This window comes from Thrips palmi, unplaced genomic scaffold (assembly GCF_012932325.1).
Source record: "Thrips palmi isolate BJ-2018 unplaced genomic scaffold, TpBJ-2018v1 HiC_scaffold_16, whole genome shotgun sequence".
Classification (NCBI taxonomy): domain Eukaryota; kingdom Metazoa; phylum Arthropoda; class Insecta; order Thysanoptera; family Thripidae; genus Thrips; species Thrips palmi.
In genome coordinates this window covers 17,169,249-17,190,610 of record NW_023144625.1, presented here as the reverse complement: position 1 = coordinate 17,190,610, position 21,362 = coordinate 17,169,249, and the positions used below count along the sequence as shown (strand labels likewise).

The window sequence follows — 21,362 nt, the reverse complement described above, 5'->3', positions numbered from 1 at the left end:
GTACAAAAACATCCAGTTAGATTCAATCAAAACAATAATGTATATTTCAGAGCTGCAGAGCCAGAACCTTATCAAAATCAAACCTTACCATAAACAGAGTATTGCTAAAGTAGCTACATTGACAGAGAAGCCATTTTGATCACAGAATTTCATATTAGCATTCACAACACGAGAAAATCTAGTTGAAATAGGCCATCGCCACAGGCAGTGGGGAACGCCTGAAGCGCCCTTGCTGGTTACTTTCGCCCTGGCCACCCCTCTCAGACTGCTCTTGGTCGGGCCTTGCCGGCGGCTGTCCGGACTGCCCCATAGGCTGCTGTCCGAGACCGCCCTGCTGCATGCCTGCGCTTTCCTGACGGTTGCTATCGGCGTTGTAGGCAGACCTCCTCATACGGCTAGCCGCCAGGGTTTGGTTTCCAGATCCACTCTGGGCGCCGGCCGTACTAGGTTGCTGTCCTCCCGCGACCTGGCCTTGCCCAACTGGCACGGCAGGCACCTGTCCACGCCCGTTACAGGGAGAACGCTTCATGCGACCGCCCTGTTGCTGGTTTCCGGATCCCTGCTGTCCATCGCGCTGTCCACTGGGTGGGCTGCCTTGGGGCATGCCTCCGTTGGGCTGCTGGCCGTTGTTCTCAGGGTCGTGGGGAGACCTCCTCATGCGACCGCCCTGTTGCTGGTTTCCGGATCCCTGCTGTCCATCGCGCTGTCCACTGGGTGGGCTGCCTTGGGGCATGCCTCCGTTGGGCTGCTGGCCGTTGTTCTCAGGGTCGTGGGGAGACCTCCTCATGCGACCGCCCTGTTGCTGGTTTCCGGATCCCTGCTGTCCATCGCGCTGTCCACTGGGTGGGCTGCCTTGGGGCATGCCTCCGTTGGGCTGCTGGCCGTTGTTCTCAGGGTCGTGGGGAGACCTCCTCATGCGACCGCCCTGTTGCTGGTTTCCGGATCCCTGCTGTCCATGCGCTGTCCACTGGGTGGGCTGCCTTGGGGCATGCCTCCGTTGGGCTGCTGGCCGTTGTTCTCAGGGTCGTGGGGAGACCTCCTCATGCGACCGCCCTGTTGCTGGTTTCCGGATCCCTGCTGTCCATCGCGCTGTCCACTGGGTGGGCTGCCTTGGGGCATGCCTCCGTTGGGCTGCTGGCCGTTGTTCTCAGGGTCGTGGGGAGACCTCCTCATGCGACCGCCCTGTTGCTGGTTTCCGGATCCCTGCTGTCCATCGCGCTGTCCACTGGGTGGGCTGCCTTGGGGCATGCCTCCGTTGGGCTGCTGGCCGTTGTTCTCAGGGTCGTGGGGAGACCTCCTCATGCGACCGCCCTGTTGCTGGTTTCCGGATCCTGCTGTCCATCGCGCTGTCCACTGGGTGGGCTGCCTTGGGGCATGCCTCCGTTGGGCTGCTGGCCGTTGTTTCAGGGTCGTGGGGAGACCGCCTCCTTCGGCTGCTGGATGACGGCGACACAGTTGACGGCATCCCCGTGGGCACTCCGCCGGGCGGAGGTGGGCATTTTCCATCCGGTGGCGGTCCTGGTGGCGGTCCCGAAGGAGGTCCCCCGGTGGAGTTTCCCGTCATCCCCGGAGGGCGGCAGTCGGAGCTGGAGCTGGAGCTAGTGGAGTTGGTCGCAGCTGCGTTCGCCACCTTTCGAACCAGTCGAGGCGCTTGCATTAAAAACTCTGGTCTGAGAAACCGCTCCAATGGGGGACGTTTACTTACCGCGACGAGGAGCAGCGCGGCGAACAACGCGGTCAAGGGCCCCATCGTGGACGAACGCTCTGTCTGAGATGACCGGAGCCGAGCTCCAAAGTGCGCCGTGCGGCCCGCCGCCGCCAAATATGTACGAATCGGCGGACACGCTCCGGTGCTCCGCGTTCGACTTTGTATGGTGGGTCAGCTTTATTTTGACAATGGCCATGGCCAGGGCCGAGAGAGGGACGGAGTGCGGTGGATATAGTTTCGCTCTTTCGCACACAGCCGCACCTCGTCGCCCTGGTCGCCCGCAGTCCGCGATGACAGGGCAAGTGGGCACTAAACGCACTCTCGGCGGACGAGTGGAACATGTGCTGTACAGCATAGCGCCCAATTTCCGGTCTCATTGGCTCTCGCCGCTCCCGCAGTGTCCGTGTCATCCATCCCCCTTCTGCGCTTCTGCTATGCTTCTGCGACGAACGCCTGGCACGTAGGCCTCCCAGCGGCCTCCACACACCCTCGTCGCCGCGTTGCCTACCTCACAGGCGCTCCAGGCCTCGAGGCATTTACGAGCGAAAGTGTGACGCGCCGGGGATAAAGGAGGAAGGATAGGGGTGGCGCACGCAGATGGACGGAGTGAGGGAGAGGGAGCCAGAAGTCGGGGGGCCGGTGGCCTAGACTCGGCCGGCGTGTTGTCGCGTTGTCTGCATGCAGCTTTTACTCGCAACGCAAGCTACGCAACGGCTTTCACTGGACGAGACACCCGCATCGCCTGCACTGCCATGGCACTGCCATGCTCCGGGCATTGATAACCTGCGCGGGGAGGGGCTGCGCTTTGCTGCGCCGTTGCACGCCGACCGCAGTGGCAGTCGCAGTGGCAGTCGGCGAACGCGACCGGGGAACAATGGTTCGCGAGAGGTGAGCGAGTCGGGGATCAAGGGATTCGGATTCGGGATGGCTGCACCCGAAATGATGGTCGGCGGCCGAAGCCGAAGGTTGTTCCTCTCCTCTGCGGAAGTGCATCTGTGTTGGCCAGCCGCCAAATTAACGTGCCCCGTCCGCGCCGGACAGCCTAGTGTCGATGGAGCGCGGTCCAGTCGACTCATAATTCCGTGCTTCCGGCCTTCCTCCCATACAGGCGCAGCGTGGCGACCACGACGCGGACACTGGCGGTGCTGGCGGCGCTGGCCGCGTGCGCGCCGCGGAGGGGCGTCGACGCCGACCTCTGGGGCCAGCACGCTGGCATGCACGCCACCGCCTTGGAGGACGCGGGCTCTGTCTGGGACAACCTGATCGCCTCCTCGTCCTCGTGGAGGGCGGACGAGCCGGCCCCGCCGCCCCAGGCGCTGGCCACCACGGAGCAGCCCCCCGCCCCCGCCACCCTGGCGTGCAACTACTCGGACTGGCGGCCCCTGGCGGCGCCGTGGCCTGGTGAGCGCCCTCCGTGGACTTCCCCTGGCGAGTCGAGGCGCCCGCAAAGCCGAGCACAGGCCGTCCCGCGGCACAGGGGTGTTCGGCGGGACTGCCTACCTCGCTACTGCAGGCGCCTGGCCGGCCACCCGCGACTCGCTCGTCCCCCGGGCGGAAGAAACCGAATGGCCTGCCAGTCAGTTACTGAATGACGTTTCCGACAGAACGTCTCCAGGAGTGGGACCGCGTCGACACGCAGCCGACCCAGAGGCCGCGCCCTTTCAGGCCTAGCCAGCCCCTCGTGGTGCGGCCCGCCGCCGCCGCCGCGCCCCCGTCCGCGCCCCGCCCTGCTTCGCCGCCATCCAGCTGCCCCGCCCCGCCGCCCCCGAGCTGGCCGGGCTGGCTTCCGGCGCCGCCGGGCCGCCCCTCGACCTCCTCTACTCGCCAGACCCGCTGCCGCCGCAGGCCTTGGACGCCGCGGCTGGTCTTTCAAGTAAGTGTCATTCCCATAAATAAGTTGCATCGCCGTCGTGCGCGGCGGCACAGCGGCGCAGCCAAGCAGAAGGCGGCGCCACTGCGCCACTGCGCCACTGCGGCGGCTGTGCCAAGCAGCATCCTCCCGGTCCCGGCCGGGGAACGACCAAAAACATGGGTATCTTGTATCTTATCCCGAAACGCTCCGCGCGCTGCAGTAGGCACCGTGTCAGGTGAGCGCCGGAGAGGGCGTCGATCACTTCAGTTATCGCAGCAGCGTCGTCCACTCCACACTCCACGTGGTGAGCGGGCGGCGCGCGGGGCGCCTGCTGTGCCCGCGGGCCGCGACTCCCGCCGAGTGGCGCGGCGTGGCGCGGCGTAGCTATGGCACCTGTCGAGGCGCTGTTAATGCTCCCCTCCAGTCCAGGCGGTGTAGGCCCTACAAAACACTGCTGCACTTCATGGGGAGCCGCAGGGTCTGCAGTGGGACTGCCGCTGGCGTTGGCTTCGTTTTTCCGCGCCGTCCCGGAGACTTGGAGGGGGCCCGAAGCAGACCATCCGCGGGCCTGCAGTGCTGCAGAATGTCGCTGTCTCTCTCGCACTCATGGGGCGTCCCGTAGAAGTGCGACAGAGACAGAGCGACGAAAACGACTCTCGGAATCAGTCTGCTGGGACGGGGACGGGGCGACACTACTCTGCCGCCAACAAGGCCATTGTCTGGGAGCGAGAGAGAGAGAGAGAGCGTCGCCGTTTACGGCCGCTCGTTTAGGGCCCGTCCAAAACGCAGGCGCTGAGTAAATGTCAAGCCGGCCCAGCCCGGCCCAGCCGCTCGTTGTTCCGCGTTCCATGATTGCAGGATGCCTGTGGACGCTCGTCGCCCCTGCCGGCTACAACGTGTCGGCCGCCGTGGCCATGGGGGCGTGGGGGCGTGGCGGCCGCGGCGTGGTGCACCTGTACGCGCAGACGGAGGCCGGCGACCTCAGCCCCGTGTTTAGGTGAGGCTGTGGGCTGCACTCGAGCCCCGTCCTCGACGACGCCCTGCCCTCGTTGACGCCACCCTGTCTTCTCCGCAGCCTCCACGCCCCGGCGCAGTCCAGCGCCGAGGTGCACACCCGCTCCAGCGTGGCCGTGCTGTCCACGGCGCTGCCGGCCTCGGCCACCTTCACGCTGCGCGTGTCCCTCACGCTGGCGTCAACGTCGTCCTGGTCTTCGGGTGCCGCCGCCGGCGCTGCCCTGGCGGACACACTGCAGCCGCCCGCGCCCACGCGACCCTGGCCGTCGTCACCGCCAACCTGGAACCCCGCCCTGCCCTATCCGGCCTCGCTGGGCCACGTGGACGCGGAGACCGTGGACCTGACGCACCAGCAGCAGCACCAGACGGCCAACTGCGTGGTGGCGGGGCCGGCGAGGCCGGTGGGGCAGGGGGCTGCCGACGAGGGGCACCCCGCGCGCCCACCTGCCGGGGCCAACGTCACGGCCGACGAGCAGCCCCCTCTGCCGGCGTCCAAGCCCTCCACGACCACGAGCAGGCCCTCCACAACAACAACAAGCCGGCCCAGTACAGCCAAACCCGCCGCTACCACCGCACGCGATAAGGCGACGACGGCGGCCCCCGCGACGACGCCGACAACCCCCGCCAAGGCACCCTCGGCAGCGCCAACACCGTCGCCAGCGACCACGAAGAAGCCTGGTCGCTAGGTCTGGCGGACCAGGTCACCGCAGTTCGCCCGTTGGCCCGCCCTGGACCCTGGGCCTTGGACCTGAGCCCTGAGAGGAGGGGGTCTTGTTATCTATAGCCTCGCCGCGCTGCGTCGCGCTGCCGGGCTGAGGTTTCATTTGGCGCCTCTTGAGTCGCCGCACCGCGCGGTACGGCTGTACGGTTGTACGTGCAACGCGCGATCAGGGTCAATAGCACACCGCGCAATGGCGACCCGCCGGCCGCCGCACCGCCACACCGCGGCCCGCAACCAACCGGAGTTTGCTGCCGCCAACGCCAAGGCGCAGTGACCCTGGTTGCAAGTTGCAACGCTCTCTCTAGTCACAAGAATTTTGTAAAATAGCCACCCACCGGCTTATCTAGCGTACTCTAAATAAAGATAAGGAACTACCAACTTCCAGACGTGCCTCTGCCTCTCTGCGTGATGGCTGCGGGCCGCGGCGGGGGGCCTCGCCACTGTCTCCCCTTTGCCCCTCGCCGCAGCCCCCGCAGCCCTCGGGGGCCGTCAGGCACACCCGGCCAACACCCGGCACACCGCGAAAACGCCCCGCGGCGGGCCCCGCCCACCCTGCCAACCGATTCCGAGATCGCCGTGTCGTCGCTCTGGCTCTCTCGCACCCCTACGGAACGCCTCGCGAGTGCGACAGACAGGGCGACGACACGGCTCTCCGAATCCGTCTGCTGCCAAGCGCCTGACAGTGCCCCTCTGTCCAGACCCCAAGAGGGGCCCGGTGGGGCCCAGTTGCCCGGTGGGGGAGAGAAAAGGGGCGTCGGCCGGGCCGGGACTGTCTAGAGGCCGACTCCCCGCTTCCTGTCTTTCCTGTCGAGCCGGCTGCACTACAAAACCCCCACAACAACTTCACTTTTGTCTGCGCGGAGTCCTTGCGCGGACCGTGGCCGCTCAATTTTCAGCGCCTCGGAAGTAAAAGGCGGTGAGGCGTGTCCTGACGTCCTGACCGGCGGAGCTGTTTCGCGCTGCACGCACTGCACGCCCTACGCAAGCGGTCAGCGCGGTCGGGGCGGTCACGTGACGACCGGGACGCGACGACGCGACCTTGATTCCAAGCACCGCGTCGCAGGAGCCACTCGACGACGGCCAGGGGGGCACGGGGTGGCGCGTGGCGGGCGCAGGGCGGGCGCAGGGCGGGCGCAGCGAGCCGAGCGATGGCCCGTCGGGGTGCGAGAGAGGCTGGGTGCAGCCCCGCCGCATTGCCTCCCGGTGGATGTGACACGTGACGCCACCACGACAGCCATAAAACGCTGAGACGCGGCTTTCTGGGCGCATTCCCTCTCCTGTCCACTGTTCGCTGTCCTGTTTTTCGCAGTGTGCGCGTGGCGCGGCGTGGCGCGGCGTGGCGTGCTAACCGAGAGGCGGCTTGCCGGGCTTGCCACTACTGTACGCGATGATAGTACACAGTTACACGGTGCGGCCAGTGCACGTGCCCTGGAAGGGCGTGCCAGTGTGCCAGTCGCTCGCCCGGCCGGCAGGCCAGCCAGCTTCTAGCAAGCAGTTATGCAAGTTAATCGCCTCTCGTTGTCATCTCTCTCTCTCTCTCCCTCATTCGTCCCACGAGACGCGTGCGACAAAGCACACCGACCGGTAGAGGGTGACGGACATGTCGTCGCGTTTACTCACCACCAATTAGGCAAAATTTGACAATTTCTAACTCAAAAACTAATTAATTAAGACTAAAAGTAGCCCCCGTAACTGCTTCAGGACGCGCGGTGCCCAGTCAAAATCCCAAGCCACACCATGCATGGAATATATCAGCCAAGATGAGCAGCAAATACACAACACGCTGGGAGCGTGACGCAACCCGGCGCAACGTCTCTGCGGGGGAGGGGGAAGGGGCTGCCTAACGCGGTGGCCCTGCAATCGCGCTAGTTTGGCGCGTTTCAAATTTGTGCTCAGCTTGCTCTAAACCACACGAAACGACCGTCAACAGCACTACTCGACGCAGCACTCCACTCCACACCCACTGCTGCACCTGCGCCTCGCCTGATGCCATCCATGCCATCTCGACAGCCACCTGGCTTGGAAAATTTAGGGGGGGGGAAGGAGCATGATTCCACATTGCAACATCGTGGAATGAAACGTGTGGGAGACATTGGCGAATCAAAGAAAGCCCAGACCCTAGAGCCCTAGAGCCCGAAACAAGGAAGGATCACGGCCCTCGCGGACCTCCCTGGAGGGGAGAGGGCGGGAAGAGGGGGTGGGGGGCAGGGCACGGCACGGCACGGCGAGCGCGCGCGCGCTCAGCTCGTTGTAGCAGACGGCACCTACACCCGATGGCCTTAGCGGCGTCCCCTTCTTCAGGGGAGTAACATCTTTTTCTCAAGGAACTTTGTCACTTGGACATGGATAACTCAACTTTAAGTCGCACCTCTGGTTCAGAAAAGAAAGTAAGTAGTCCCAACCTTCTTGATAAATTTAAAACATGATCGTTATGACATGCACTGGTCTGTGGTAGCAAGCCTTTTAACCTCTTTTCACGAACGTGTTACGAAAGTTTTTGAATGATTAGCTGTAAATTTAGCATTTTGAGGGTTTATAATTCGATTTTGGCGGGTGAAAGAATGTTTCTTGGAACTGCGGGAATAGATTTAGCTTAACCTCTAATTAAGGGAGGTATGAGGTAAACCAACCAGTTCTTTGACTTTCCTCAAAGCAATTTTATTGTCAGTAATTTTGAAGTTTGTTGTCTTCTTGTTGTTCTATTTCAAATCAATTTTATTGAGGAATGAAGTTTTGGCTTAGTGCCTAGTGCAAGCTCTCGGCAGCCCTTGAGTTATGTGAATGTGGAGTACATCACTTTATCGGCTTGATTTTATTTCAGATGGACCAGAAGCTGCAATGCAATAATTGTGCCTTGTATCTTCTTTTGGCATCAGTCGTTGGCTCTATGAGCATTGCTGGAGTCTCCCTTTTACCACTTCATCCAAGTGACCACATACCCATAGCACTAGGAGCCTGGCTTTCAGCCTTGGGATTAGTATTTTTTGTATCGTTATTTGGTCTTATAAATCATGTTGGCCTTAAAACAAAGCTAGGCCACCTTTGCCGTAAAAAGTACCAGCTTACGATAGGTGATGTACTAGATATTTCTAACAAGTGAGTATTGTAAAACATGAACCTTGCCATTACTTTTATTTTGGAACCTGCCTACATTCTAATCTTTGTTACAGAATTGTGTCAGCCGTCCAAGCTGTTCTATCATGCTTCACTGGTGTTGTTGTGTGTGCATGGTCATGCACTCGAAATTTTCTGCGCTCTAATCATTTTATGTCAGAAGCGTATGCATGGTTTGGTGCTGCCTACTTCTTTTATGACATTTGGTCAATGTACAAGGTTTATGTTTGTACGGCTGTAAATGGAGCTATAAATGGTTCTGTGGTCAAAGAAAAGCAAAAAAGCCGTTTGAGGAAAATTGCTGATTATCTTGTAACTCAGCCCCTCATAATTTTGCACCACATATTTATTGGTTCATTTGGTTTCCTTTTAATTGTCGTAAGTAATCTTTGACAGTTCCAGTTCAGTCAGTTTTAGCATTGCTTGTACCATGTCACTCATCCCTGGATTTGTGTTTTTCAGTATCTCCGAGGAGGTCTAGGTGATTGTGTATTTGGATTTGTTTATCTCATGGAACTCAGTACTCCATTTGTTTCAATAAGGGGTATTCTGAGTAAACTAAAGGTATTTTTCAAGCATTTTTCATCTTCATGAATCAGTAAATATTACCTTGAGAAGGCCTGTTACCTTATTTCAATTTGTTACAGATGAAAGCATCTAGCCTTTATGTTGTAAATGGCTTAACCATGTTATTTACTTTCTTCCTTTGCCGGTTGGCTATGTTTCCATATGTGATGTACATGTACAGTGAGTTTATTAATCAATCCATTTGGGAGGTGAGTACATTTTCTCTGCTTCAAATTTGAAACTAAGGTTTCTTTGCAATTTTACATTGGCTTAAATTGAAAATTTCTCTTTCTTTTACAGGCTGTGCAGAGTCTACCTACAGGTTGCAAAGTCAGTATGGCTATTCTGACACTACCACAGTTTTATTGGTTTTCTTTGATGACCAAAGGGGCTGTGTCAATATTTGCCAAGAAAAAGGTTGCCAGCCCTATCTCTAGCAAGAAACCTTCATGTTCACCATTGACTAGTGGTGCAAGTGATGTGAGGCAATGAATCTTGCTTGTTTTTGATGATTGCAGTTGCATCTTAGTCCATTTCTTCTTCTAATCAGCACAACTTCATAGCATGCTTTTATTGACCGTAAAATATTAAAAAAAGTGAAAAAAATTATTTTAAGAATATTTTGAACTTGCATGCTTTTAATGTGGTGTTAATATTATACTGTATCTCCATGCTTATTTCTCCTCAAAAGAATGAGGCCAGTCCTCACATATTCAAGTCCTGAGTAAGCCTTAAATGTAGGACTGGTCTTTTCTTTTCTGTATGGAAATCTTGTCTTAAGGAAGCTGATAGATAGCAAATTTTCACACACCACAGTGACATTGTTGAAATTATTTTTAATTTGTGTACTTATAATCAAGTGCACAACCAACATTGTTGTGTTATAGGATGTTCAGGGTTTTATCCATTGTGTCAGAGTAAATATTCTAAAGCATTAATTTTTTTTTAAGGTGCTGAATAGAAATAAAGTACTTTCCATTGAACTGTGCCTGGTCCAGGAAACCAGCTTATCTGTTTACTAAGTATATTGCGAATGTTACTTTGTATCAACAATCCATAGAGGTGTCTTCTGAGTAGAGGTATAATGCCAAGTTTTGGGGATTATGTGCCTCTGCTGCCTTGTTAAATTCTGTTCCTCTTGAACCAAAGATCTCCCTCCATGTAGTGGTAAGATTTGTCAATGGCAGCTCTACACTTCAGGCAGGAAATTAACTATTTCTTGAAATTGCAGAGTGCTGAGGTTCGCAGATTTGTAACAAAACCTATGTCATGTTATTTGATCATTTTCTTCAATATTCCGAAGTATGTCATTCCAACTTCAGAAATATGGAGTAAATGTTAGTTGTCTACTCTGAGAACTTGGCCTTTCAGACTGACTTGGACACAAAATATTTGACAATTTTGAATAGATGCATTTCACTAACTATTTTTTATGATGGTTGTTAATCATGTTTAGATGCATTTAATTTTTAGCTCTGTTCATGTGTGTTTTCACTTCCTTCTTACTTTAAATCACACATTTGGGTCATTCAAATAGCCTTCGAGTTTGGCTTAAGTTCTTAAACCATATAAGAAGAAAATATTTCAAATCTGGCCATGGTTTCCCCTATGTGAATCGTTGGGTCTTCTTCGACAAATGTTTGTACATTTACATTAGACTGAATCATCCGAGTCTTATAACCAAACTAGAATACTACAGTTAATCATTTGTGACTGCTCCTCACATTTTTTAAATTCATAAGAAATACTTGTGAATGATAGTATTCTGAGAAGTATTTTTCTAATTGCAATCAATCTTTTTATTCATTTGTGTGATTTAGGTCAGTTTTCTACACTAATGTTGTGCTTGAAGTGTTTTTAATTGGTAATGCTATACCTTTTGTGAACTGTATGGTTCAGGACATGTTGCTGCCATACTATGGAGACTGTCATCAAAGTGCCTAAGAGCATGTACCTATCGAGTTTCCACACAACTGATCATTTGATGGCCGATTGCAATCATCTTTGTTTTTGTACGTTGGGTTGACGGCAGCTCTATTCCGGTAGTGAAGATTTCGCTTCCTATGCAGTCGTGTTGAAATACACAACAAGCAATCGGACCAAACTCAGGCTGAGGACCAAATTAAGTGTCTTCTTTTCTTTTGTTTAAAATTACTTGCTTCCAATTTCAGTATTTTGACCAAATATATTTATATGAATCAAATGCTTTTACAGATGTCCTGTTCTGTCTTTCTAACACAGATGGATATTATGTTTCGGTTGTATATGTAGTATTGTAGACTGTGATCTGGCACTTTTCTCTTTTGAAATAATGTGCTGATGCTAGTATAATTTAAGCTCTTAGGGGAAAGAACTTGCTCCACCCACAGTTTAGTTATTCCCATGCATTTTTGTATGCAGCATGTTTGAGATTGTCCGGACTTAAGGTTTGTTACTGTTAAACAACAATCTACTTGTTGGTGGACCAAGTTTTGCCTATTGTGGGTACTAGTTACCATGGGTATTTTTCTTACCTGAAAATAATACATTAAATCTAACAAAATCGTGAACGCTGAATCAACCAATTTTTGAAGTATTATGTGAAGCACTATTTTATTTTGTGAACAAGGGTGTGATAATCAGTCGTGATTAATTTCTACTTAAAAGTGGCTTAATTTTGTATTGTGTCTGTCCCTTGCAGGGCACTTAGTGAATTTTCATGTTCATCGTGCACTATGAGGGCAGAATATACTACCAGGCAGGGTGTACCAAGACCATGGTTTCCTGTCTTGTTCATTGATGCTTAAAATATTCATAGGCTGTCAAAGTGAATTGGTTGTTCGCACGAATAATAAATGCTCTTTTCTTTTGTTCTGAACAAATATTGTTGATATTTTAAATTACTTTAAATTGGTGTTACTAAAAGACATCCAAAGTTAGATAACTGTTTCATGATCTGTTGTGTGTGGTCAATTGTTTTGTTTTTTGTTGTTTTCCTTTTATGGTGTAACATAACAAGACCTGTTATAGTATTTTATGTAAGGGACAAGCAAGTTGCTTGTGAACTTTGTGTACTGGACTGGTAATCGGTTATTTTTGTTTGCTCCCTTCCACAAAACAACATTAACTTCTGCTTTACCTTCTTCCACAGTTTGTTAAACTATTTGTTTTATTTTTTTAACGCTTCCCTTACAGAATGAAACTAAAGACTAAGTGTACTTGTATCTGCTTTCTGGTTGTAACTTCTTTTGAAGAAATGTATATTGCACACTATGCGTATTAATGTATGGCCTAGTCAGTCATTGAGCCTTCAGTCTGTTACTTTACTTTGTGGGCTGTCTTTTTATTAAGACTTGTAAACTATATAAGCCAAAGTCTGCTTTTGAATTTTATTTTTTTGTGATCTAAAATCATGCACTTAAAAGCTGTTGACTTTATGTGAGTCCTCATAATTACTTGAAAGTGAAGTCTTCCTTTTGTGACAGTATTTTGTATTTAATTTTTGATTTCTTATAGGTCTTTATGTCTTTTTGTGATTTATTATTTAAGTTTTGGGCTCAAATTAACTTTTGCCTCATGCAGCTGTTTTACCTGTGGAAAGACTCCAATCTTCCAAAATATGTAGCTCGCTTGAAGACATTTGGAAATTTAAGACTAAATGGCTATGGCACATACTCAACACAAACTTATATTATTACTTAGATGATGCATCTCCTTACATTATTGCGGTGACTACAAGACTACAATTACTTTTTACTAGAGCTGGCCTTAAAGATTTCAATCTAGTCGCTAAAACTGTACCGGTGAATGAGTTAAAACTAGAAAAAAGGAAAATGTTGTGTTATGAGTAAGGTATTGTGGACATGTGTCACTAAAATTGCACTCATGAAATGTTTGAGTTAAATGCAGCAATAACACAGTTTCTAATATAGTCATGTTGTATTCTTGAAATCACAATAATAAAATTACCTAAAACTAACTTTGAATCATCATTATTATCAAATGCGACGATGGTGGTTGGGTGGGTAGCTGATGAAAAAGCAGCCACTGAACCAAAACGAAGATCCTGCCGTGAGTGTGGAAATGTTCCTGTGGCCCGCGAAGCGCCAAGCATTTGTGGGCCACTCTAATGGTAGGTTTTCCATAACGGTTCGAATCCAAGTTCGAATCGATGCGACCCAGGCCGGCTGACCGGCTCGGCTGGAACGGCAAGAGACTCTGGAACGCCGCTAGCCGGTGCTAGCCTGTGCTTGCCGGGGCTCCAGGTCCAATCTTTGGCCCGCAGAGCGATTCGGATCCGAACAGTGTTTCGTCGCTCCGTCTCCCACGCACGCCCACGGGACGCTCCATGGGCCCGAGTGTTTGAGAGAGACAGAACGACGAATCAGCCTGCAGAGAGTAATGACTCTTTGATAATGCGGTGTGGCCGGGCACCAGACACCAGCCCCTCCAGGACCTGGACCGGGGCGTTCCAAAGTCCGCGCGGTCGCCCCATTCCGTTCTGCTCCGTTCCGCGAATCCGAGGCCCCAGAAGCCTAAGCCTAGTCGGGGCGAGGAAACGACTTCCGAATCGCTCGGCTGTGCGTATCTGTCTGACCACGCCCGTGTGGAAGGCTGAGATCACTCGTAGAGTAAGTTATGGTCAGCTCGGGTCCTCTTTCCCTTGGAGCCGTGAGCTGTGAGGAGAAGTAGAGCCCGCGGCGCGGAGGATTGGGGGGGGGGGGGTCGCTTTTCGCTCATTGTCACTGGCGTCAAGCTGACCGACCTCAGGTCATCCGGCAGGGCCTCTCTGCGGTTTCGCGATCCACGCTCCATGGACAGCAATATCGCACCATTACGGCCGGCAGGCCGGCAGCGAGACGTGTTGGATGACTGCGGCCGGGACCAAGCTGAGTCAAGCCGCGTGGCCGTGTTTGTTTTTATATGACACGGCGATTCGCACATCTTCATATGCATGAGTCCGAGGCTCTGGAGCGTTTTATGATAGCGAGTCGTGTGTTGACGAATGGAAGCACGCGTGCGTCTCGACCGGAGCGAGCGGAGCGCGTCTGGCGCGTCCTTGTCTGCAAGAGAGAGACGGGGAGAGCGCGCGAAAAAGCGCGCGAAAAAGCGCCCGCGGAGTCGGGGGTAGGCCGCTCTGCAAGACGCGCCCGGCGAGCGGGCTTGCCTACCCTCGACTTCGCGGGCGCTCTCGCCGACTGAAGATTGACAGTGGTTTTCGATTCGTCGCTCTGTCTCCCTCGCACCTATGTTCAGTCCGCCCTATCAGTGCGATAGAGCGACGAAAAGGACTCTCAGAATCAGTCTGCAGGAGTATACCTTGTGTTTCGACTCTCCTCGTTTCTCGTTCGTCGGGAATCGGGCTCGCCCTCCCGCTTCTTCATCTTCCTCATTCTGGGCACGGTCACCATCGCTGCCGTCTGCATCGGGCTGCGTGCCGCGCCTTTCTGAATCGGCTCGCGGAACAACAACAAAAACAACAAAATTAAGCCGCGGCGGCTCCCTAGGTACTCCCTGCAGACTGATTCCGTGAGTCGTTTCCGTCGCTGTGTCTCTCTCGCGCCTATACGGGAGGCCCCAGGAGTGCGAGAGAGACGGAGCGACAAAAACGACTCTCGGAATCAGTTTGCTGGGATAATTAGCCTCGTCCTGCGAGGCGCGCGCGTTGGGTTACTAGCCGATCCCGACATAGTGCCTCTTCGCCTCTCTCGCAAAGGGACGCTTGACCGGCCAAGGTTTGGCGCGGTGAGCGCTGCTACCGCCATCCGCCACTTAATCGACCCCCCCCCCCCTCTCCACCCTTCCCCGGCCGAAAATGAGCCCAGAGGCGCCGCCGCGGCTCCTGGAAGCGAGGCGCGAGATGCGCGCCGGCCTGCCGCAAGCCCCCGGGCCGGCCCCCGGGACGCCAGGACCCGGAACCTATAAGATGGCAGGACGCGCGCCGCGGCGGCCAGTCTGCGCCGAGAGTCGCTGAAGCCGAGGCTGAAGCGCTAAGCAACGCGTGGCCGACGAACATCCTCACATTGCCGAAACTCAGCGAGAGGCGACATGGCGCGCGCCCTGCTGGTGAGTCCTTCCCTCCCTGCCACGTGGCGGCCCAAAAGGACCTGCCAGTGACCTGAAAGTGAAATCGCTAACGGGGCGTCATCTGTAGTCCTCAGAGGGTCTGACCCGGGCTTGACTTATAAGCGGTCTCAAAGCCTTGCGGCGGTCGGTCGCTTTTCGGCCTCCTACGATGCAACGTGGTTGACTTCTGGCCACGGAAATTTGCCGCTTCGTTCTGGAAGTAATTGTCATCCTGCATGTGTGGCGCGGTGTGGCGGCGCCAAGCCGGGCAGGCGCCATTTAGCTGGGAGGCGTGGCTCGACCTGGCCGGGCCGACGGGCCGCCAGACTGTTCCCTCCCATTGTCACGCTGGCGCCAAGGACGAATCAGGAAGCAGGTCGCTGGTGCGTGGACTTCCCCCAGGCCCCCGGTGAGCGAGAGCGGCTCGCAAGTTTCCAGTGCCCAGGCATCAGGCATTCGGCGCTGTTGACTTCGGAATGAAATGGTAGCCTTCCCGGCGCCTGCAGCGCTTCCGACGTGATTCGACCTGGTGAACAGAGTATTTATTTCTGCGTGTGATGTGGGCTTGGCACCGGCGTGTTGCAGACTTGGATGGTGGTGGCACTGGTGGCGGTGGCAGCGGCCCACCCTCAGGTCAATGTCAACTACCCTGGCGGCTTCGTCAACGTGCCCAACAACGGCCAGGCGGGCCCCATCCAAGTTGCCTATCCCGGAGGCTTCGTCAACGTGCCCAACAGATTGGCGACCCTGCTAAGTGGCGGCAGGCCCTCGGGCGGGCTAGTCACCTTCCCCGGCGGCAGCGTCAATTACGGAAGATGAAGCAGATTCCCTTGGCTCAATAAATATGTCTCTTTTCAGTTTTCCATATTTTTTTAATAACCTTAGCAACGTCAATCAAGATACATAAACAAAGTCAACTTTCAAGTAAAACTCGTACACAAATTCTTCCATTTAAAACAAGGTCCTTTAAATTGAAAATAGGTTGCAGCCTACTTCAGTCATGAAAGGGAACAGCTGAATTGGTTTGAATTCACAAACCTATCAATGAAACTGAATAAAAAGCAGAGTGAATAGAAAGAAGAAAAAAAACACATCAAAGTTACATGAGCAGACCAACAATTTATGCTAAAAGATTAACAGATTCAGAAATATCAGCATGTTATACATAAAGGTATTGAATCTGAGCTCAATCTGACTGAACAAATGTGTTACAAAATAGCAGAAGTCCCACAAAATAGAAAGTAGGATGTTTATTAAGAATTCATTGAAATTATTTATTATAATAAAAACTCTTTTTTATTACTATCTAAAAAAACAAGAGGGGAGGAGAGGGTGAAGTTTGTTAGACTAAAGCACAACAAACAATAGAATCTCAACAGAGCCCCCTCAACACACTAGTGAGTAGAATCAAGACACAAAGAATATGATTAAAAAGTAGTCAGTAAAAGGAACCTACCAAAATACACATTCTCATAATGAAACTACCCAACAGTAGTACATATTTTTTGCTACCATTAAATAATTCAACTATTTAACCACTCACATGAAATCAATAAAATTGATAACAAAGAGGAAAATTTCAGTCTTCCCGAAGCCAGTCAAAAACACCTAGACATTGTACATAATACATTACATCACAAAGGAACACACTTGGTCAAAACAAGTTGTTCAACATCACCTCAAGGATTACCCTGGTGACTAGAGGGCCCAAATATCGAGCAGAATTTTTCGTACATGTTTGTGGAGCACTGAGAGGTGCCATCATACTGTGACTCCTCCCACTGCAGGATAGATTCTTCAGCTGAATGATCAGTAGGCTTCTGCAATGCAGTGAGAGGAACATCCTGTGCCACAGTATCAATCACTTCTTCAACAGGAATGCAACTTTTCTGAGCACTTCGACTAGCTCTTTCTGCCCATTTTTCCAGCACAGGACTTTTTTCATGGTTTTCATCCATGTTCAGGATATTTGCACTTACATTCAAATTCATACCTAAGTCTAAACTAATGGCAGTTTCACTTGCAATTGATGGCTTCAAACTTTCAATGCGACCACGGAAAGATAAATCTACATCTGTACTTGGGGACGAACCACTTCCCACACAAACAGAAGACTCCAAAACTGCTCCCTCTAGCAGTGGTGTTATAACTTTCTCCTCAATATCTATTTTTATAGCTTCTGAGCGAGAAAGATTCCCTTCATCAGATGTACCATCTGCTTTTGTTGTGCTATCAGATCCATCAGCTGCTTCACCAGACGAGTTAAGGTCATCTTTCGATGGGAAACCAAGGAATGGCGAATGTGCAGGAGTCAATGAACTATCAACAATGAAAGGCGGACTTCCAAATGTACTCTTCGAAGTATTGTTGCTTTCACTTGTGTGGTGTTGCTCTAGCTTTAAGGGTGACAACACAACTGTGGGTACCAGATTAGTAGACACACCATGAGCAATATTAATTAAGTTGTTTTCTGCACCTTTCTTCAGTAAGGTGGCTTTCTGATCCAAGTGAGAGCTGGTAGGGGCAGGATCTTGATCAGTAGAATCAGAACTACTAGACCTTAATTCTCTTCTTGACAGAGACAAAGATAATCTGGTGATTCTTCTGGCAGGCACTACAGTATGTCGGGCAACCCTTTCTTTGGTGTCCCTTAGAACTCTGGTTTGGGCATACTCACATGACTCAGAACTTCCAGAATCGACCTTAAGGTTATCAGATATACCGAGAACATTTGACTTTTCCAACAAACCATTTACCCTTCCAACAGTATTTGATTGAAGTAAGGCTAAATTTGTGGAAGCATCAACAGAGTTGGCATGTTCTGATAAGTTTGTTGCTTCACTTGTTCTTGAAGCTTCATTGTCAGCCTCTAAAGTTGAAGATTCAGCACTTACACTTGGAATGGATGAAACCTCACTGCTGGTGTGTGGATGCCGATCGTCAACTTCACTTGTTTCAATTGCACCAGACTTCTTCATCTCCTCACTTTTATGATCTACAATATCCATAGCCTCTTCACAGGTCTGTTTAATTGAGTTAAATTTATTGTCTGAGCCACATGTTTGTTCACATGCGTCTTTCTTTGTAGTTTTAACATCGTCTTTTGGTGACAGGAACAGACTCCGACTAACTCTCTTAGCACTTGCAAGAGGGACATTTTCACCATTGACTTTCCATTTGCTGTCATTTCCTTTTGAATCCAACTGGTACTTACTTTCCCCTTTCTCTGCAGGTTCATCGCTTAATGTTCCAGAGGAAGGCCTAGGGTCTATTGCATCAAAAGACAATGATTTCCTTGCTGAAGGAACTCTCTTTGTCTGCTTGGGCTTATCATCTGATAACTGATGGTTTGAAGTGGACAAAGAAACACAAAGGCTTCTCCTCACATTGAGGGACGCAGTAGCATCACGAAACAATTCTTTGTTGGGCCTCTCTTCTTTCCTTTGGACCTTGTTTCCTCCCAAATTTTCCTCTTGGCCTGTCTTCCCAGCTCGCACTGCCTGGATAACTTCAGCTGCTTTGGCTGTTACAACTTGCAACATATGTTCACTTGTACTTGCAGGTGGAGGACCAGTCATGTTAGCACGAACTTTGATGTAATGATATGCCAGATCTGACGTTATTTGGATAAAATCGGAATGGGTCCTATTGTTTATACCATGAGATCGAAGTGCTGATGTAATTGCCCAATAGAGTTTCTGAAAAAACAAAACAAAACAAGGAGACATAAGTTAAGATAATTCTAAACTAAGAGTTAAAAACTCACCACAGTGTCACTTACTCTCTTGTGTAGTTCACTGAGTTCAGTGTTAAGATTGTACTCTTGGGCAGGGGGTCCCTGGTCACTGGCACGACGAGCACTTTTATTGTTGCTACCAATGCTGTTTGAATTAGAACTGTGGCAGGGATTGCTTACAGAACTGCTATTAGAGTTCTGACCCACAGGAAAAGGGAGACTTCTGAAATTGATGAATTTGAGGATACAAATTAAGATCACAATCCAAATTGAAGCACAAAAAAAAATTTATGAGTATTTGACATAATCTACCTTGTAGTACGGATGTATGGGGCTCGATCATCAGAACAGTGCATTTTAGATCTCTGAGAACTCAAGGAATCACTCTTATCAAGAGTTCTCTTACCATTATCATTAACTGCAGCCTGCATAAAAAGGTGAACAATAATTAAAGGTAACAATTTAGATAGGTTTCAAATACACAAATTTTAGGCTGGACACTTCAGATTACCTCTCTTTCAGAAGGCCACAACGCTCTTTTAGATCTCTGAACATTATTGGATTCAGATGACGAAGGATGATTCGAAGATGAAGCTGCCATGCGTTTATGTTCCTCAGGACTTTGAAACAGAGCTCTTTTGAGGGATTGTACAGGGTCTTGAACTGGAGCTGCAGCCTTAGGAGCATTTCCAGATGAGGATAATTTCTTCATAGCTTCCTTGCTGTTAGTTTTTATGCGTTTGTTCTTGTCAGTTTTCCTACACGCACAACAGAAAACAGAACATTACATCTCACACATCAAAAACAAGATAACGCCAGAAGTTTCTTCCTTAAGACTCACTTTATTTCCACCATAATGCATCGCCTCTCATTTCCGGAGCCCGCTCCATTCATTGAGCGCCGCCGCGTGCCGCCGAGGCTGCTGCCAGCAGCATGAGCACCTCCAGCAGTTCCACTACCAGCTACGCTTGACAGTTGTGCCAAATTAGCAGACGAGAAAGTTTGACGCCTACGAGCCAAGTGGCTTAGCCTACACCCTGGAGACGTCTGTAGAAAAATAATGGGTGACCAATCATGACCTTTGGATTTTAATCGATGAAATCAAGTAAATTAGATAGACCACTTACATTACCCATACTGCGTCTTTGTCTCTGTCTAGTGCTAATTGGAACAGATGATGTCACTGCATTACACCATGTGGATGTTTCGGCACCAATGAGTCGTTCATGAAGTTTTAAGCTGATGTGCTCTACATCTTCTGAAGCAGTACAGGTATTAAAGCTGAAAAATTTGAGACAAACAGCCAATTTAAATCAAATTAAATTAAGAGGAATCCATTTCAAATGAAACACTTAGATCAGACACTAACTGCATGTCATGGTAGACAATTTTTTTGATTTCAGGCCACTCAGCGTTAAGTACTTCCTTCAATGAAGCGTTTGGCTTCCACAGGCTATGAACCGGCCCTAAAACCAGAACATAAAACATATTTAGAAATAGGTAACACAGTAAAGAACAGTTCAACTGTATCTTAGATTTGGCATACCTCCAGTGTCATTGGGTCCAAATAGTTGATCATTATTTTCTCTCAATTTCTTGAGAACTTCATTCAGTGTAATTTGGGGAATAGTTACTGAAGGAGGAGGAGGCACGCCTTGAAGCAGAGCCATCAAACGCTGCAGACGAGCAGACTCAAGTTCTACCACCAAATCCTTCTCTTCCGGAATTGCAGTCTCAGTTGTTGGGCTCACAGGTGCTGACTGACTAAGCTCATCTTCTGCAAAAGGAGATTTCTTTGTTAATCAACGACCTCAAATGATTATCGACACATGAAAGATGTACACTTACCAATTTTGTATGTTTCCTCATCTTCAGACGAAAACATATCAGGGGAAGGAGCATGTTGGCTGGTGGTAGCATGGTAGTTGTCTTCAGTGCTATCAATGTCCATTTTGACGGGATTCACAACAACTTCTTGTGGTTAGTTTCACTTGAAGACATTAACGATATCGGTCAAGCAGCAGAAGCAACAGCCAAAGGGGAGGTCATGATGTTGAAAGCAAGTCGTGTACTCAAATAAACAGTAACTTTGAGAAACGATAGAAAACAAAGAGAAACATGAAGTTATTCGAGAGGAAGGGTTGAACGGATTTGAATTGTCCTTTTAACTGACGTCCACACTACAGCTCTGCGCACTGCTTTAACAATAATTTAACATAAGCAATGTCAGAGACAAAATAAAATAACTCTTTATCGTGTAAATTAAGGTGCATTTCTGTTTTACAAATACAAATTGCTGCTAAAAGTACAATCTAAATAAACACATCGTCGGCTAGCGTTTATCGTATGTCCGCTCTTCGCTTTTGTCAACGTCAACTACATACTCATGCTCAACACTAAATTAAATGGATGGGCTAGGTAATGTCAAGTAATATGAGTGAAACATTACCTTGGGATGTAAAATTAACTATAAAAAGCGAAAATGGTCAAAAACACAAACTGGGAGGCAAATTATCCGGTTTGAAAAAGATTTGGAAAATGATTTGTTGGATCTCTCCTTTGGTTGTTGACTTGACCCTTCAACTGGGGCGTGTTCTTGGTGGTT

General features: G+C 50.6%; 4 protein-coding genes across 5 annotated transcripts; 2 read left to right on the top strand and 2 right to left on the bottom strand.

The window, feature by feature from the left end:
• Window positions 1–16: 16 nt before the first annotated feature.
• Window positions 17–1,866, bottom strand: LOC117642138 (glutenin, high molecular weight subunit PW212-like). The gene is made up of 3 exons (XM_034380014.1): window positions 1,706–1,866; window positions 1,422–1,630; window positions 17–1,294 (listed from the first exon to the last, which is right to left on the bottom strand). Exon 3 carries the CDS (start codon window positions 914–916, stop codon window positions 179–181), a length of 738 nt encoding a protein of 245 aa, XP_034235905.1. The 5' UTR covers window positions 917–1,294; window positions 1,422–1,630; window positions 1,706–1,866; the 3' UTR covers window positions 17–178.
• A 2,030-nt stretch (window positions 1,867–3,896) lies between these two features.
• On the top strand, window positions 3,897–5,656 carry LOC117642314 (predicted GPI-anchored protein 58). The gene is made up of 2 exons (XM_034380387.1): window positions 3,897–4,557; window positions 4,636–5,656. The coding sequence occupies exons 1-2, from the start codon at window positions 4,361–4,363 to the stop codon at window positions 5,258–5,260; spliced, it is 822 nt and encodes a 273-aa protein (XP_034236278.1). The 5' UTR covers window positions 3,897–4,360; the 3' UTR covers window positions 5,261–5,656.
• Window positions 5,657–7,520: 1,864 nt separating this feature from the next.
• Window positions 7,521–12,934, top strand: LOC117642370 (TLC domain-containing protein 3A). Its single transcript, XM_034380461.1, has 6 exons — window positions 7,521–7,682; window positions 8,117–8,391; window positions 8,466–8,787; window positions 8,872–8,973; window positions 9,057–9,185; window positions 9,277–12,934. Exons 1-6 carry the CDS (start codon window positions 7,638–7,640, stop codon window positions 9,466–9,468), a joined length of 1,065 nt encoding a protein of 354 aa, XP_034236352.1. The 5' UTR covers window positions 7,521–7,637; the 3' UTR covers window positions 9,469–12,934.
• A 2,938-nt stretch (window positions 12,935–15,872) lies between these two features.
• On the bottom strand, window positions 15,873–21,353 carry LOC117642829. Of its 2 annotated transcripts, none has more exons than XM_034381403.1 (10): window positions 21,207–21,353; window positions 20,606–20,844; window positions 20,304–20,534; window positions 20,127–20,223; window positions 19,885–20,038; window positions 19,599–19,804; window positions 19,269–19,515; window positions 19,070–19,182; window positions 18,803–18,980; window positions 15,873–18,719 (listed from the first exon to the last, which is right to left on the bottom strand). In XM_034381403.1, exons 2-10 carry the CDS (start codon window positions 20,706–20,708, stop codon window positions 16,701–16,703), a joined length of 3,348 nt encoding a protein of 1,115 aa, XP_034237294.1. In that variant the 5' UTR covers window positions 20,709–20,844; window positions 21,207–21,353; the 3' UTR covers window positions 15,873–16,700. The 2 variants fall into 2 exon arrangements, with proteins under 2 accessions (XP_034237294.1, XP_034237295.1); XM_034381404.1 differs by having other exon boundaries at window positions 20,606–20,747.
• Window positions 21,354–21,362: the final 9 nt, after the last annotated feature.